This window comes from Varroa destructor, unplaced genomic scaffold (assembly GCF_002443255.2).
Source record: "Varroa destructor unplaced genomic scaffold, Vdes_3.0 BEIS01000006.1, whole genome shotgun sequence".
NCBI lineage: Eukaryota > Metazoa > Arthropoda > Arachnida > Mesostigmata > Varroidae > Varroa > Varroa destructor.
In genome coordinates, this window is record NW_019211459.1 from 27,050,328 (window position 1) to 27,067,940 (window position 17,613).

A 17,613-nucleotide genomic window follows, 5' to 3' on the forward strand; every position below is an offset into this window, starting at 1 on the left:
AATGGAAATAACAATATTCCAAAGATATTGTACAACAGGTCATGGTCCGCTGTTAATTTGAAATAACGAATAGTTAAATATTTTTGGGCAGCACTTCTAAAATAACCAGCACAACTTGTTCGCAGCAGATAACGCTGATGTACCGTTTCGAATAAAAGTGTGCAAGTACTCGTAAAGAGAAAAAGTCGCTTCAAATTGGGCATACCATTGTCGTTTTTTCTTTGGTCCCGTCCGAAATACTGGGCCACCCGAAAGAGGCTATCTAGTCCGAGACAGAGCTTCATGAACGCCAAACTTCATGAAGATGTTAGCTAAGAAGACGCCGTTCGCTGAATATAAACTGGCACGCAATGTTTTCGTTTGGTAACAGTACTTCGCGTTGACTCGAACAGCTCTCACGACACTCCACTACATTGCACTGAAACAGTGTTCAACTTAGGCAAGACACGACGGTGGGGTTGGTGACGCATGACTGATTTGCTGTGTGTGACAATCACGATCGATGTCATCAGCGAGATTTCGGGCGACAGTCAACTGAAGCTCAAAATGAGGGTGTCGCTAGAGAAGATAGAGGGAACGATCTCGGATTTGAATCTCTCTTATTCCACACGCTTTACTCGCTAGTCACTTTTCTAGAAACCACGTTTTGTTACCAATTCACCGCGAAGAGCAAGCGAAGCACGAAAACGATGTGGTTTTCAAGGATGTTCATGACGATTGTATGAATTAGCTACCATTTATATTCCTTCTTACAACACCAGCATAACTGATCCTTAGCATTATTTATTCATTTGAACCACTTTTTAAGGAGATACGAATTCGGTCTTCTTATTTCGATGACAACCCTGTCCGCTTGCGGTGGCATGCACAGTCGAATCACACATGCTATTTGCGGCTATCGTTTCCGTCATCGACAATTTTGTATGACGTCCGTAACCCTTTTAATCTAGTTGGTGCTCAATGCACACGTGTACCACGCATAGCCCTTTCGGTAAGCTGGGGATTTTCCAAAAATTGTTGATAAAACTAGGTAGATTGCCGTATGTGATAAAGTCATGCAAAATGACCTACCGAGATAGACCCGGTAAAGTCGTTGGGTTTCTGTTCAGAGAAGTCAACACAAACATGTCGCCAGCAACCGAGCGAGCAAGGGTAGAGATTTTGCACTCCCAATGCGGATCAATAGCATAGTTAAAAATGTCAGATCGACAACAGCATAATCGAATGAATAGGACTATAACAGGTGGCCACAGAGCTCTGTAACTAAGTCACAATTCAACCAACCTTGAGCACTGATTCAAAAGTATCTCTTGAATTATTGCTTGATCATCTGGATGAAAGGCACTCGTTAGCAAGGGGATTACCAACCCTCGTACGACTATGAACAAAACAGTCCCAATTCATTCGTTGAAACGTATGAGAAAAGCCGCGTGGCAGAAGCCGTTTGCAACATAGTTTCTTGGCAGAATAATGAAGACAGTGCAGATATGCAAATGGAAGTGCAAGTCAAACGCTTCGTTTAGTTCCCACCATAGTCAACTTGCACTTTCGCCTCCACTTAGCGTATATCTGAACCCAAGTTCCCGCGATCGGCGCAGTTACTCTACTGATATTGTTTATCCTAAGAAAACGCTAGCACATGCACGCGATGGAACACAACTTTTGATTGCAACAATATGCCTACTACGACATGCTTCCAAGGTCATAAACGACATTTTTTTCATCGCTGTCATCCTATCCAGTGAGAAGATGTTTGGGTTTTCACAAATGGAGTTCTTTGTGCGGCTGTTGATATCATTGAAAATATATCGACTAGGCAGCCAGTGAATTGTAGTGCGCTTGAAGTTCCCGCTTAATCATTAGCTTGGAAAAATACATTGAGCGCATGTGATGTTGCGTGATCTGATCGAATCTACTAGTTGACTCTTTGCCGAACAATAGCCGTCATTTATAAGCAGTGTAGCTTGACGTCTTTACAAACGTGGCCAAAAAAAAAAGCTCACTCGGATCTGTCATGGAGCCAATATCGACGGTCATCGATTCGTGCGGTTAGATTTCATTGACGGCGGCAGCACATTGGACAGCTTATCCGAGATAAGCCCAAGCCGAGATTAAATAGTCAGTCGTCAGTCGAAAACCGGTAGCAACAGCATTAACAACAGCCATACCATTTATTCAAGGCTGTCCATCCGTTAGTACTTTCCACCGCCATAGTCTACCACCGGCACCACCACCGCCATCGAGAGAGAAAGCCGCGCGCTTTTTGCCCACGCCGCTCCACATCATCAGCAGTAGCAGCGGCAGCGGGGTACTTAGCAGAGCGCAGCACGTCACTCAGCAGAAAGCACAATCAGTTCAGTAGATAATCAGTGTCAGTCAGCCACAAGAGCGTTTGACTTTGCTGTGCTGTGGCCTTCTGGGTGAGAGACGCAGAGTGGCAGCATTAACCTAGCCAGCCAATGATAATCTAGTGTGGATACACCAGGAGCGACACCCATTCCTTCTGTCGCAGCAGTAGCAGTTGCTGTTGCTGTTGCTACTAGAAAAGCAGCACTGACGACGGCGGCGGCGGCGGCGGCGGCGGCGGCGGCGCTGGTTCCGCCGTGTCCGAACGCGCGAATAATTTCTATAAACAATTTTTGAGTTACCCTGGGCGCGCCGCTGCTGATAAATCAACAACGAAAGAAATTGTCCTGTTTTCGTACGCTCTCACCCATAGTCAACATTTTGGAATCTGAAGAATAGATAACAAACATCAATCGACGACCGATTAGTATATATGTACGTTACCGCTGACCGGTCGAAATGCAACACGGCAACATCCAGCGACGCTCAATCGGGACCCAACAACAATGACATTATACAGCAACGACCAGCTGATTCTGGCCTTTATTATGTGGCCTTCTTCGGTTCTTATATCCCTTCGTTGACTTATCACTGATAGAGAGCATTAGGCCGATTAATCAAATGATCAGTCGCTCACTCGGTGCTTCTACAAATCAACAATAACTAGTGCCATCGCTGCCGCCACGACGTGGACGGTCTAATAACCTGGCTAACGGGACCGCTAACAATATTGACTTGGAACACCTCACATCAGAATTCACTAGCCGAAACAACGAACGCTGAAGCATCGAATCTTTGACTCTTATCCAGCTTGACTTTCCTCCACAATTTTTTACATAAGTGCTCCGTTCTGGATTTAGAAACATCGAGTTCCATTCCCGAACTGAAATGAGAGTATCTCCGAGAGATACTGTCGAAATGTAGATATCGATCTCGGAATAGTTTTTATATTAATACACAACTTGTGTGTATATGTCTGTGCGTACAGTCGCTTACCTACTCGTTCCTAGTTTTCTTGCATGCTTGAGTCATGCAGTCACGCGCACAACACCGTTCCCATCACTACTCCTCTCAGCATAATCATCATTATTATCGTAATTTTTCGTATTCTTCTGTTGCTTCGTTAGCTTTCCTGCAAGCAACACAACATCTGTCAACGGAGAAGGACTACCGTCTTGCGAACAGGAATACACACGGGATGAAGATGGACCCGACTGCTGGTTTAAGCCAGCGCCGCCGTCGCGCCTATCCACCGCCGAAAAATACTGGGGCAACAGCGCCCTCTGTGCTCTCGAGGGTCACTATGATCACGGCAGTCATGGCCAGTACAAACATAATCGTCATCATCTGCACAACCCGACGCAATCATTATTATGGGCATCCGCAAGCCATCCGAATATCATACACTCATCGCTGCTTCCGCCTTCTATTTGTTTTCACGGTCCTGTCTGGCTTGACCGCTGTTGTTGCTACCGCTGCTAGTAGTGCTTGGTGTCTTTCCGCGGTAAAGAACACGTATCTACACATACGTATACGTAGACAGAAGAACGGATCATCAGAATGCGACGAATTTTGCACCTGCAGCCACCGCCGCTTATACCACTGTGGGGAAAGGGGACGCAGCGATGGCAGCGGCCACAGCAGCGTCGACCTGCCCGCGCCGGGGAAGCACTACGCGTATGATTGAAGACGATAAAAAAAGTTTAGTAGGAAAGCCTGTTAAGTGAGAACCATCATAGTATCGTCCTGCGTCCGAAATTTGCTTGCTGTTGTTGTTAGCGTGTAAGCTACTAGTTCGGAATATTGTGACAACAACGGACTGACAAACGGTTAAGCAGCAGATAAAACCGCGACAATGATTTTGGTCGACGTAAAAATTCAGCGGACAGCAGCAGAAGTCGACACATCTGCTGTCACCTCACGTCGTCTGTCCTGACCTTCCCCAGCAGCAGGAACGAGTCGAACCTAATAAAATAGTTTGAGTCAAGCCTTACCAAGGTTAACATATAATAAACAGTAGAGCGTATCTGTCACTGATTGGTGGAATGATGATAACAACGTTGAGTTGTTGCATAATGTCAGCAATGTTCAGATGTGTCTAGGCTGAATGTCAGCTATTGTCGTATGAGTGTAGAGAGCATATGCGAAGTGGTCCTACGAAGGCGACACACTTCTATTGTTTTGTCTCTCCAAAACGATCAGTCGACTAGCAGCAATGGAAAAATGGCCGTAGTAAATCAACAAACCTTTTTCCAGGCCAACGGCCAAAACCATTGATGTCGGACAGAAGCATTTAGCTTGTGGTAGAAAAGCGTCGAAATAGACTGCCGCTGCCCGCAGTATAATACGTTATCCTTCAGCGCAACATAAGGCGGCGCAGTTTGGCGTTCAGTATAATACTAAGAAATGACAAATATTTTGACAGGTGTAAAATACGTTCCGTAAGACATTCTGACAGCACCGCAGTAATGAACCGCGCTATTCTGCTAATATTCTGTTGGGGCAGTTTGCCCCACGTAACACAGGTCAGCTCATTGAAACGCAAATGACTCTTGGGTTTACTTCGATCAATCCAATTCGTAGATTGATTAACGGTTTAAAAAGCCAATAGCTTCACCACGACGCTGACTAAAAAAGAACGAAGGCATAACGTTGGAGAGAGTCGTAATTAAACTAGCCTCAGGTAAAACTCCCATATACTTGCGCTTTTAGTGTAGCTTCGGCAATGATATTAATCAACATGGTGGTCGGTCGCTTAAACCGTCGATCGATTGAATTGCTTAAAATTCATTGTAAATAGTGTACGTTACTGCGACCGTATCTCTGCCTATACGCGTAGATTCCAACGTTAGTGGAGCTGTCAGGTTATAATAGCCAGTTCGTACGGATTTAATGGAAAGAATGATCTTTATAATTGCCATGATTTGACCTTAACTGTGCATCATTTTCTAGGCTTGCCTATTGACCACAGCATGGTAATTGAGAACAATGGCGTTCTAACTCTGTCTACGTTTTTCTGCATATTTTTTACTCTATGTTGGTAACAAATGCACATAATGGTAGAATAAATCCCAACTGACAAGTCACTGGCCATAAGGACAGCGTGTACTTTTAATTTAGCTGCTAATTTCGTTCGAAACAACTCTACGATAACAAAGTCCCGGACAGACGAAACGCGAATCTGTCAGCTGAAGTTACTGTATGCGATTTATAGTTTGTTCCGGGCCTCTTTCGTGGGTCTTGCTTGGCTATTTCAGTCTGTCGATTAGGATTGGCCGAAATCAGTCAGAGGGAAAAGACGGAAAAGCAAAGGGGAGGATATAAAAGAGTCGAACCGGGCTCAAAATGTAATATACGCGTTTACGTGGAATCCAAACGCCATAAACCAACGGCTCTTCTAGACTGGGAAAATACTCCGTTGATTATAGAGGCCGAGCTATATAAATAACATAATAAGAGCAGGTATCATTATGGTGCTCGGTTGGGTGCTTCTAGAATAGGTGCCCTGTTAGGAAGTTTCCGTGATCATTTTGAAGATAAATGCGTTCTCCGGCGGCCGATGGCAGGAATCAAGAGCAGGTACATACGCTGCCCGAAGACGACGTCAGTGAATCGCACCAAGCAAATGTAAGGTACCTTCATTTCATAATGTCTTTTTTAAAAAAGAACCGTGGTTTTAGATAAGTTCGGTGCCTGGCAAGCGTCCCTTGTCAGTGCATTCATATATAGTAAATTGGTTGAAGTAGCACCAGGCACGGCGATGGCTCCGCTCAACCCGTTCGTAAACTCGAATTGACCCGTGAAAGATCATGAACGACGTGTATGGGAAGGATGTATATCAATTCAGAAATTAGTTCCGTTATCAGTGCGTCCTATTTAATCTTCCGACGAACATAAATGGAGCGTTATCGTTTTCCTTTTTTTGGTTGACTTTCGCATTATTTGTTGCAATTCATTGTTTCATTGAAGTTCGTCCTCCTTAGAAAAATTCCCGATATTGGCGCTCTCTGGCACTCTTCAAAAGCACTGTAATCTAAAAGAACGACTAGAGACAGCCACTAAGAAAACAGCTGGTTTTCATATTTATTTATGGTTTGTGCCCACGAGGTTAGCAGGAGTCGAACGCCTGAAGCCAAGTTTTGTATTATGCACAAGTATATAAATATTTGCTTACATGTTAAAACAAACTCAGTCTTTTCTCCAAGGTATTCTTGAAGGACACAATTCACTCGGCAGTACAGTGTGCCATCATTTCCAACACAGGATGAAGGCAGACGAGTGAAGTGTAAAATTTGCTAGTAATAACAATATCTGATGTATAAAATATGCGACCGTAACAAGCGTACGACTAGATGACAAAGATTGCTATATATTTCGCCATAACGCCCGTAGCTGAAGCGTCTTCCCGTTTTCGGTATCGAGGTAATTGTATATTCTGTGATGCAGTGATGGTGACTTCGTCTTAATGTGCATTTGAGTACGGCAAAAGAATGACATCTGAGGCCTTAGAAAATGCCCTGAAGCTCTGTTCTACCTCGAAGCTAAATTTCGTAGCGGTTAAAATATACGCAACTCTCTTAACTACAGTTTAAAGATAGGTTTTATATAGAACAAAAAAATTGCTTCTGAATCGTGTTAGACATTATACAAAAGCGTGTTTTGATTAAATAATTCAAATATAAATATAAATAAAATGAAAAAAGTTATCACAGATCTGCCTTAATGAGATTTCTAGCCATCAACTAAAGCAAAAATCGTTTACTCTTCGTCCTACTCTACTTCTTTTTCTGTAGAAGTCAGACCTACACAGTTTCTAAAGAACTATGTGTTTTCCAGATAAAACTCTGGAACTGCCCTAGCACAGTGTTGGGCGATTAACTCTCAACAGACACACCTGTTTCAAGGTTTCAACATAAGATTTATATAGTGCCTTCAAGTTTAGTAAGCCCATATCGCGTCATGTAGCACTGAAGAGACAATATTGCATCTTTTTGGTTTTATTTCAGCCCAAAAATGAATAGATGTGAGCTTTTATTTAAGGGAATATTTCTCGAGTTCTATAGGTTCTGCTAGCAAGAACAACATTTTCAGTGTTAGTGTAGTACTTCGAAACTGTCCATATGAAACAGCTGCAAATTTAACAGCTGCAAATTTAGAGTGAATTGTCAAGCATCGGCCAAAAAAAGGTAAATGTGCATTTATTTGTGTTTTTGTTCAAAACTGATAGACGCCTGCTACGGTCAGTGTTATGGTATGGCCGTAACATACATATACATATATATGTATATCATCGTGTAACTAACAAAATGATACATATACATATACCGTAACGTTTTGCTAGTTTTTTTTTCCTTTTATGTAATTTTCTTTGCTTGGATCTATAGATATGAGAGACTTATAACCAACAGAAAATAAGCTGTTCAACTTCCATCCAGGGTGGGTGTTCTGCACTCATTTATGCTACTATAACTTGGCAGTTACAATATGATATAGAGTTGCAATTTGCAGTTCGACTAGAATGCCAGATACGGATTACATCTAGTAAAAATAATGCTGTATATAGCCGACCACAAAATTAGGACACGCCTCGTTACCCTAGTCAATGGATTAGACAATGCCTACACTTCAATGCAACATATCATTCACTAATCATGCTAATTGGCAGATTATGTATAGAGATCTATAAATAATGATAGTTGATTGCTTTCAATAAGCAAACATCAGGTGAAGCTAACCACAACACCTTGAAGCAAGCGAACTCCTTCAGGTATCTATGGACCTCGACGACTTCAACGAACGGAGTTTTGAGAACTGCTACCCGGGGAAAACACAGCTTTACCTAAGAGTTTGCGTTATTTTGCCAAGTATCATTAAGCATGGTCAGTGGCTCAAGAGGACAGCATGGGTAAAAGCTCTCACAAATTGTACCGCAAAGGACTCGATTTTCAGACACCCTTAATACATCCCTACTTAAGTCCATTTTCAGTTTGTTTCGGACGTGCGTCAGAACTTGCTAGACGGAAGGGGTGTGCACACTCCCTGCCATTTACTAGAACGCTATTTCAAAAGCCATTGTTGTAAAATTTTGCGCATCTGATCCAGCAAATGAAGAGGAACGTCAACGTCCATGTAGATTGACCGTATCAGGAGTTGCTCAGGGATGCAGTAATGTAGGCAATTTGTCTTCGTACTCCTTAAGTGATTCCGTTATATGATTTCTGTATAATAACTTCGGCCTGCGCAAAATGTAATACGACATATATTTACGAAGATCGCCGGCAATCGTATAGCTGATTTCATTTCCATCAGAAAGATTATTGCGACGTATAGTACATCTAAGCTAGTAGAGCCCCAGAAAAGCTTTTGATATCGTCAACTACAGGTGATCCTTACTTTTAGGCGCCCTTATATATCTGAATATGTAACGACTGCGGACAAATAAATAGAAACCTGCATGCTGAGGTATACATCAATGTGTGTTTGCTTACTTAAATCGGAACGCTTATACGAAAACAAAAGTGATCGATTTCACCGAATAGCAAGTGGACGCTTCTACGAACTATGAAGAAAAGCCGGACATTTTCCAAACGTTTGTTTCAGTAAAAATATTACGTGCTATTGAACACTATGTGGATAAAAAGTAGCGCGTACCAGCTCCTCTCACGTCGAACTTTCGCGTGAATGCTTCAATACAGACAGTGGGCGCAAGAGTCGGACTGTTATCGGACTAGAAATGAGGCATGATAAACTCAACTATGCACTATTCGTATATCAAACAACGAGAAAGCTACTCATCTATTATTAAGGGAAACAATATGAGAGAAACCGCAAGACCCTACGCGAATATTTACCCGGATACAAAATTATTCCTTTTAAGGAATACGGTATCCCTGTAAAAGAGAGCATCAGATTTGTTTTGAAAATCATTCTATATAAAACTATGTTTAATGAGCTCTAATGCTACAAACGGTGGTCGATCTTTCAAAGTTTGGTATGATATTTTACAAGATGAGTTTTAGCTAGACAATGTCCTTAGTGCGAAATATCGGCGCGAACCATGATAGCACATGGATCGCAAACGAATGCCTGTATACTATAAATATATTCTAAACCTTTCAGCGATTATATAGCTATAACGCAGGTATATTATTTTGGGGAAGAGGTATATGTATATAAAGAACATGTTGTTTCTAGCCGTTTCCAGTCGGAAACTGAACGTTCCGCACAGAATAACTCGCCGGTACTCAATTGTACAGCAAGACTCAGTTAACTTAGCATTGAAACCTTCTAACTACGTAAAGTTTTTGTTGCTATGTGAACCGAGACGCAGCGCTAAGATGATTTTGGCCATGCATCGAAAATGGTCTGTTTTAGCGTGTCTAATTTCTAACCTCGCGCCATTTGCATGACTGCATGACTAAGTTGAAAACATCAGCAGACGATTTTTCAAAACCTAATTGTTAATTATTTACGTTATAGCGAGATCTTTTTAATGACTTCCTACGATCGAAATCGGGTAAGCTTGACATGCGAGCAACAAAATAGTCTCACAAATTATTCGAAAGACTGGTGTTGTTCTAGGCGAAGTTTGATGAATTCATGATCCATTTTAATTTTGAAGGACACCCGTACGATCGTTGTCCTGCTCATGTGAACTCGCGCCTTGCCCATTTTTTTCAACCACATAACCTATTGGAATAGACCCTGTACAATTTGGGGGCTAAGGGAATGTATACTTTGTAAAATTGAACGATGTGTGCTAGCTAGTTGTATCGGTAGCTAGTACACATTTATTCGCTGTGGAAAAAAATCCGAGAACTTCTAAGAAGCAATATTCCCTTGTGGTCAGGTAACCTGGACATACAAACATGTTAAATCTCTACGGCACAATAGATCATTAACAACAATTTTAGCAATTAGGAAATAATCTAAGAGGAAATACCGGTGTAAACGTAGTATTGTATATCGCCTCATCTTTAAAATAAGCTGTCAGCGTCACATTTGACGTGAGAAGTTACGCAAACAATGACAGTGTAACAGAAAGAGTCAACTTCCGTCTTTATCACTTAAATTCGTACGTATTCGTTATGGTAGAATTTTTTGACTTTAGTATAGCAATTATCGTAGTACTCAAAAAATATTGACAAATGCCCTCGACGTGAAATACGTAGAGGACCTAACAAAATAACTCAATCAATGCGTGAAGCATCATCAGGCATCTACACGTCGTGGTAATAAATGGTACCCACTAACATTACGGTCGTTCGGCCGCGTTACAGCCAGCAAGAATACAATCTTTAAATAATTTTTTTCATACGATCAAACATTAAAACGTTTCTCGTTCTATTACATAACATATTGCATATTAAAATTGCCTGATAAAAGTTGGTAAATACAATTACTCATTGCAAATACAGTGAATGCATAAATAATAGGCTTTAGCGAATAGCTAGACCCTAATAGATCGCTCAATAGCGTCTCCACGACGCCTACCGTAAATTTGCAGAGGAAACGGGAAATACCACAATCAAGCAGATCAAGGTAAGTCGAAACAGCAAAATGATTAAAAACACAAAAAAAAAAATACGCCAAAAACACGGCACATCTCCAGTTAGTGTTTATCACAAAAAAAAAAAAAAAATGCACTTTGGTGCGTTTATATCGACGACGGTAACGGGCAGAGCAAAATAATGAAGAGTTTGAGCATAGTAAATTCAACTGCACCGTGGATTAGCTCAGAAACATTCAGATGGCCATTGCCGCTCCGGCTCTCTACGGGACGGGCACAGTTCTATCTGCCAAAAAAGATGCCATAATAAATATGGCGTATCCCGCACCTAGAACCTTTACTAATGATAACGTATGTATTGCCAGAGTTACGCTACACTCCATGCATTATAATTCATTTTTTTAATGTTGTTAAATAGATAAATACACAAACTGTAATTTGTTGAGAGCAACGACACACGACGTGCGTTCTTTGTAACTTGAGTTTTTCTCCATATATAAAAATAAGCTCAAAACAGAGACTGCAAAACACAACAGGATTGTTATTAACTTCCATAAATATGTTGGTAAGAATGCACCGAAGCTGCAATTCCTATCAGCGCGAAACGCAATATAGAGTAAAGTTTAACCTATATATATATATATATGCATTTCAGTATGCACCAGGACGCGTAAAGGATTGGCCCACAAATACTAAGTGAAAGTTTAGCATGTTACTGATATATACTGTTTGCCACTGAAATTTTTAAATGCCCCAACCAGTGTATCACAAGGTCGAGAACTTGTACAATACAAGTTGTAGATTTCTGGTGTCCTTATACAACGATTCTCAAAGTTTGTGTTTACTACCATCATTATCGCCATAAATGATGCAAGGGAAAATGTGCGTTTCTGAAATAAGCGGCGGCCGCCATCTTTTTCCTGTCCCTTACCTGATGCTAAACAATTACATGCACATATAACCGATGCTGCGTACAACTTAACCATTGCTCTTGTGGGCAACCGTGAGGAATCTGCGAACACGTTAGCATTGGTTTTTCGTATAACAGGGTAGGCAGTCGATGAAACGGTAATCCCGCCGACATCAAACTTCTGCCTACTAACTTAGCTAGAGTTGACCTATCTAGGGCCAAAAACCCCAAGCCAAATACAACAACTATAGGGCGCTACCGTGACAAATCATCGAATGACCAGTTTAGCAACACTCGTCTAGAGAAAGAAATGCCCCAAGGTATTCCCGCTTCAACTACATTAGTTTATCATCGAACTGTCTCCTGATAGCGATACAAATCATAGATAACAAAAAACCTTATTAACAATTATTGTAATTGTGTCGTATTCGAAAGGCACACGTACACGTATCTCAGACAGTCAGTAGTTACGGCGATCGTCGTACTAACGAATAAAAACGACCTTCGCTTGCTACCAACCGACTCTGCTTTATATGCTCGTATTTTTAAAAGTACTAACTATGTCACAAAGTGTTTTAAACGTTCTTTTTTTTTTTTTATTTTTTATTGATAATGGGATCGATACGAGCCGCAAAATTTTACCAAAACAACGATCATATAAATGGCAAAATTATAAGCAGAAGTTAACATTCAACTATGTAAAATGCGTCTGCTTTCGTTTTTTCTTACCGAACGTCAACATACATTTGGGCAAGAACAAATTATAGAATATGCATTAGGTATTAGTTGTGTAAGCGATACGCTGAACGGTAATCAGCTTAAAAATTATATTTTTTGAGAGACTCTCATTCATGTATAACACAGTTTCCAGGTGGACACCGGGTTAAATAAGTAAGGCTTACAGTGTTGAAACAAGCAAAAGTAATTTTTTCTTACAAGATAATTTCCTGCATTCGGTGAATACTGTGACTTATAAATAACGACATCCATATAAGTTTGTTTTTACCATATTTGATGCGAAAACATGATTATACTGCGGTAGAAATTTATAGCACGATTTACTGTAACCCCTTTGCAGCCCACTTAAAGCATACAAGTACATTATATCTTATAAAGGAAATAATTTGTAGCCTTTAAGGTTTCATCTACGCGCCTTGTTTAGCGCGACCTAACCCCCGGAGAAATAGCAAATATCCGTACAGAAAAAGATTACAGTAGATTTAAGCTTTGTGTATGATTCGTTCACAATACCACAGTTGAGTTTATTGGCCAGAGATATATACGTTATAACAAATTTCTATAAACGTTCTGCAGACCTTCAGAAAACGTGGGCCAGAAAAGTATTCACACAATTAGTAAAATATAAAAATGTGACTGATTTATATTCGGAACTTGATTTGATACTAATTAGAATCAGATCAACGGTGGTTACTGAACCTACTTCGATACGCTGATCGACACTGAGCAGGATTCACACGAATTAGGCTTTTTTTTTTATGGATATTATAAGTAACATAACCATCACATAGCTATGTGGTATGATAGATCGTCGTAGGGAACGCTCTTTAGAATGAGCTTCGTCCCATTTGTTGCTATAATAACACTATCTATACTTACAATCTTGTTCTATCAGAGGATAGAGGATAGAGACTATTAGTGAGTAGAGATAGCTGATTGGTTACTTCAACCCTGCAAGGGGCATTTTTATCTTTCGTTGTATTCTAACACGATAAGTCAGTGTTCGCGAGATATGCCAAACAGCGCGCAAGTGTCATCCCATCAATAAGTTACTATCGATCACTATTCAACACATTGACACAAACGGGCAACGAGCTTTCGATCACAACTGATTGATTCTCTAAAACATTTTCACTAATTATCGCGCTAATCACACACGCATACCTCTTATTGGTACATTGAGCCCGTAGCACATTTACATGGGGCAAAGTTAGCAGGATCACAGTTAGCACCGCATCCAAAGGCAATCAGGGACATGTATGGCCTTAGTAGCCTAGCTAATGTTTCTGTTGTTTTAGCTTTACTTCGAAAAAACGTCCTCATTCGCTTTGTACTAACAGCAGTTGTTTGACTGACGAATATAAGACGGTTTAGCTGGCTGCTGTGACGGCCGTTGTCGTCGTCGTCGTCGTCGTCGTCGTCGTCGTCGCTGTCACGGCAGCAGCACCTGCCGCCGGAGTTCTGGCGAACAATCGAAGCTTCAGAGCTCTCGCTGCACCTTTTTTTTCCTTCTGTATGTCCGTCCGTTCGTTCGTCCGCCCGATTTGTCTGTCCGTCCGTCTGCCTTTTCGTCGTCTGCCTATCTATATTTATCTGTCGCGTGCTCTAGATTTTTGCAACAGCACCAAAAGTAGTTGCATCCGTGGCGACAGCAATAAACACTGTTGGCGATCGTAACAGCGCCACGAGCGGTAAACAGTTAATTGAACGACGACGACGACGACGACGACGACAACGACGACGACGACGACGACGACGACGACGACTGTTGCCGGCTGTTGTTGTGTAATATTGGCGTTAGCACACCGGCCACAATGACAACAGCACAAACGGAATCTGTTGTTGTTGCCGAAGCTGTCCCAGTCGAAATGGCGACGCTGTCTAATAACGAGTAAAAGCACTAACGACACCGACACTGACTTCTGCCCCAGCGCCGGTCGGGTTCCCACTCCGCTGTGAGTGGCCGTTCCGTTCACCAGTAAGCTTCAGCGGTAACAACAACGAACAAACGCCTAGAACCCAGCTGCCGCCGACAACGTTGCTGTTACCTTCTTGCCATCTGTTACCAGCAGCAGCAGCAGCAGCAGCGGCAGCAGTCCACTTGGGCCACTCGTGCCGTCGCTACAGAACGGAGCAACGCAGTTGCGCTAGTGACACCAGAACAAAAACGCCGTTGTCTTACCGGCCAATAGGATATTCTACAGGTACACATTGGACGCCCTGATCCGTCGTTTGTGCTGTTTTAGCAGTGGTAACCAGGCAAGCCCACACATAATATGCGCATCAGCTTTCTGAAACACTATTATGGATAGCAACGGCACTAGCTTACGCTGACAGCATCGATGTTTTACTCACCAGCTGCTGCTGCTGCTGGACGCTCGAGGACTACTCGAGTTGCTTATCGTATCAGCTTCTGGCACTACGGGCCGTTGTTTTTGTTCCAAACGAAGATAGCGTGTAGTTTGCAGCACGAATGCACGATATGGGGTCGCTTCTGCATAGTATCACACGAACCAACCATCACCTTCGGCACGGCCGGTCAAAACTGAGGCGAGAGAACGAGAGAGACAAACAAAACATTATCAGCTCCTCACTCAGCTTTGAGCTTTGTCTGTGGGGACAGTGAGATGCGACTACACCTGATCAGCATCGAGTTTATCCTCATCGCAAGCGTCGTCATATTTTTGTTTAATGTATTCTGGAGAGGGGACTAACAACTGGAGGTAGTTGACGTTCGCGCGAAACCTCGGTGTTTCGAGTTTTACGTCGGGTATCGCCGTTCGACACTTGATCAGGTAGACGGCTGGCTCCCAGCCATCACCAAACGAAGTCTGTCTGTCTGTCTGTCCGTCTATGCCCTATGGGCTCGAAACTAGACCACAGCGTGTCCCTAAGATTAGCAGGGAAATACGTTGCCTATTTAGCTATCATGGTTCACCATGGTAGCCACCATGGCATAGCTTTACTAAGCTGAACCAGAACATCGATCTTCGAAAGCGAATAGCCGATCTAATCCCATAATGAAGCAGTCACCGAGCGACTAACTAGCTACATGCAGCCACCCACTCAGTGGCTACAGCTGATGCATGCGCTCAGCCCCTCTATTTGTCCTGCGCGGACAAATATCCTTCTATCGATACCCTTTTGTTTGCTATTCTATGTTAGTATATTATTATCGTTAGCTGTCGTTTCTGTTGTCCCGGCAGAATTACACGATAGGTGTTTTTCGGTTGACTCATTTTCGATTCTCACACTTAGTCCACTTTGTTCCGCACTATAAAAGCTACCGTAATAACATTCTGGACGAACCTATCTTCTCCGGAAACGGCGAGAAGTAACTCAATAGCTAATAGTCGAGTAAGGAAACAGTTTATATTCTGGCAAACAGCTTCGTTGCATAGTTTACACTTGCTGATTCTTACAGTTATTATAAACTAATGATATCGTGGCTAAAATAGGAAACGGGTCCCGGTGAGTTGTGTACCACCGCGTTACAGCCTTCGATATACTACACACTCCGTTCTCTTCCACTTTTCGCTTCTTCTTTTCACCTGTCGTCTGCTTCGGCTCCGTCGGTGTTGGTGCCGCGCTACCCACTTTCCTCCTTACCCCCTGTTCTACACCGCCCCACGATTGTGGACAATTAACGATCGGTCTAAAACGCAATATCAATATCAGTTAGCTTTTTTCGATACGGATAATCGCTAGTTTTGCCCTGTCAACTACTCACCGCTTGCGACGCTGTGCTTAAACGAATGCTTGCTACACGTTCTACTTTATCATTCGCTCGAAGCAGTCCAAATTGAGGGGTGACTGCGCTTAAAGCAAAGCAGCGCTTGGCCATGGTATTGTGTTAGCTGTGAACAACAAAGGCCACAGAATAATTCTAGTGTTCCCCAAGCGCATCCGTTGCACTCTTCGTCACCCGTTTAGACTGATTTCATCTAATTGCGATAATGTTTTCTTTTTCTTTCTGTCCCACCTGGATCGAGAGTCATTGCTTAATGTGGATCTGCGATGGACGCCCTACACTAGCAAAAAATTTGTGCACCTTTCCGCAGAAGACGTCTTCGATGACTAACTCTTGGTCTACTGGTTTTCCAATAGACGGAATGGATGCAGCCAATAATAGTAGTAGTATGTCAGGAGGCGGTCTCCTTCGCTGCTATCCTCTTTTTTTAATTTAGGTACTGTGTGCGACCACGTACAAAACATACGTATATATATACATACTTGATGTATCGTCAGTCACCCAGATCAGTGATACAAATAGCGGCATCATTGCTCTAGCCGCGACCAGCAGCGGCAGCAACAGCGTCCCCAGTTTCACTTGGACGTTGAACAACAAATGCTGGTGTAACTGTGGAGTGGTGTATGAGGAGGAAAGAACATCTGGGTGTTTCGTCTAACGATGACGAGGATGTACATCCAGCAACGGCAGTCGCCGCAGCTGCAAGCATCCAGATAGACAAATAGTGACAGAAAGGTGGCTACTAATGGCCCATAGACTGTGAAAAAACTGGGCAGTGTCCGTTGGTGATGAGCCCCACGCAGGTCATCATATGATCACCATAACTCAACGGACTATCGACACTACAGAGATGATTACTTGGGGTCCACGATCGCACAGCCGCTGCTGCTTGTCAGCAGCCAGCGTATATAGATAGGCCAGGCGCTGCTGTTAGCCGTAAGTGTTACGATGATGCGATTAACACGACGTCATCACCAGCACCATCATGATGATGGTTGGCGTCACCGTTCTCATCGTTACCACGCTACCATCGTGTTATACTCGATTGTTATTGACGCTCTCTTCGTCGCATCTGCGCATTGTGGTTTCCAAGGCGCAGGTGCACCGAACAGACGAACGCGGGGTTAGCGTTCGATAGGCACATCATCAGAACTCTTTTTTTGATGTATCTAGGCATACGCCAACAGGAAAATCGCATAGACTACCATAAAAACGAAAAACTAGCAAACAGCGATACCTAATCGAAAAAACCAAATACATGTATGTACCTCAAAGACATCATCGTTCCTCTTAAGCAGACTTTACTGAACCTGTAGTAAACGTTTGTTTTGTTTACATATTTTGCGCTGTGATAAGTAT

At 42.5% G+C, this 17,613-nt stretch overlaps 1 protein-coding gene across 6 annotated transcripts in view; it reads right to left on the minus strand.

Annotated features, from left to right (window-relative positions):
• The window catches only part of LOC111252340 (serine/threonine-protein kinase D3-like), a 94,377-nt gene that overhangs the window by 21,877 nt on the left and 54,887 nt on the right, over positions 1-17,613 (minus strand). The window contains exon 1 of one of the 6 annotated variants that reach the window (XM_086993908.1): positions 14,859-15,781. The exons of 1 other annotated variant lie outside the window; for it this stretch is intronic. Coding sequence is in view for 2 of the 5 variants with exons in the window: in XM_022810034.2 (XP_022665769.1) it covers positions 206-284 (79 nt within the window). In the remaining 3 variants the exon portion in view is untranslated. Of the gene's footprint in view, positions 1-205; positions 3,314-3,342; positions 5,463-13,382; positions 14,839-14,858; positions 15,782-17,613 lie in introns of those variants that run through there. 4 more of the 6 variants (XM_086993907.1, XM_022810036.2, XM_086993910.1 and 1 more) reach the window with 4 other exon arrangements.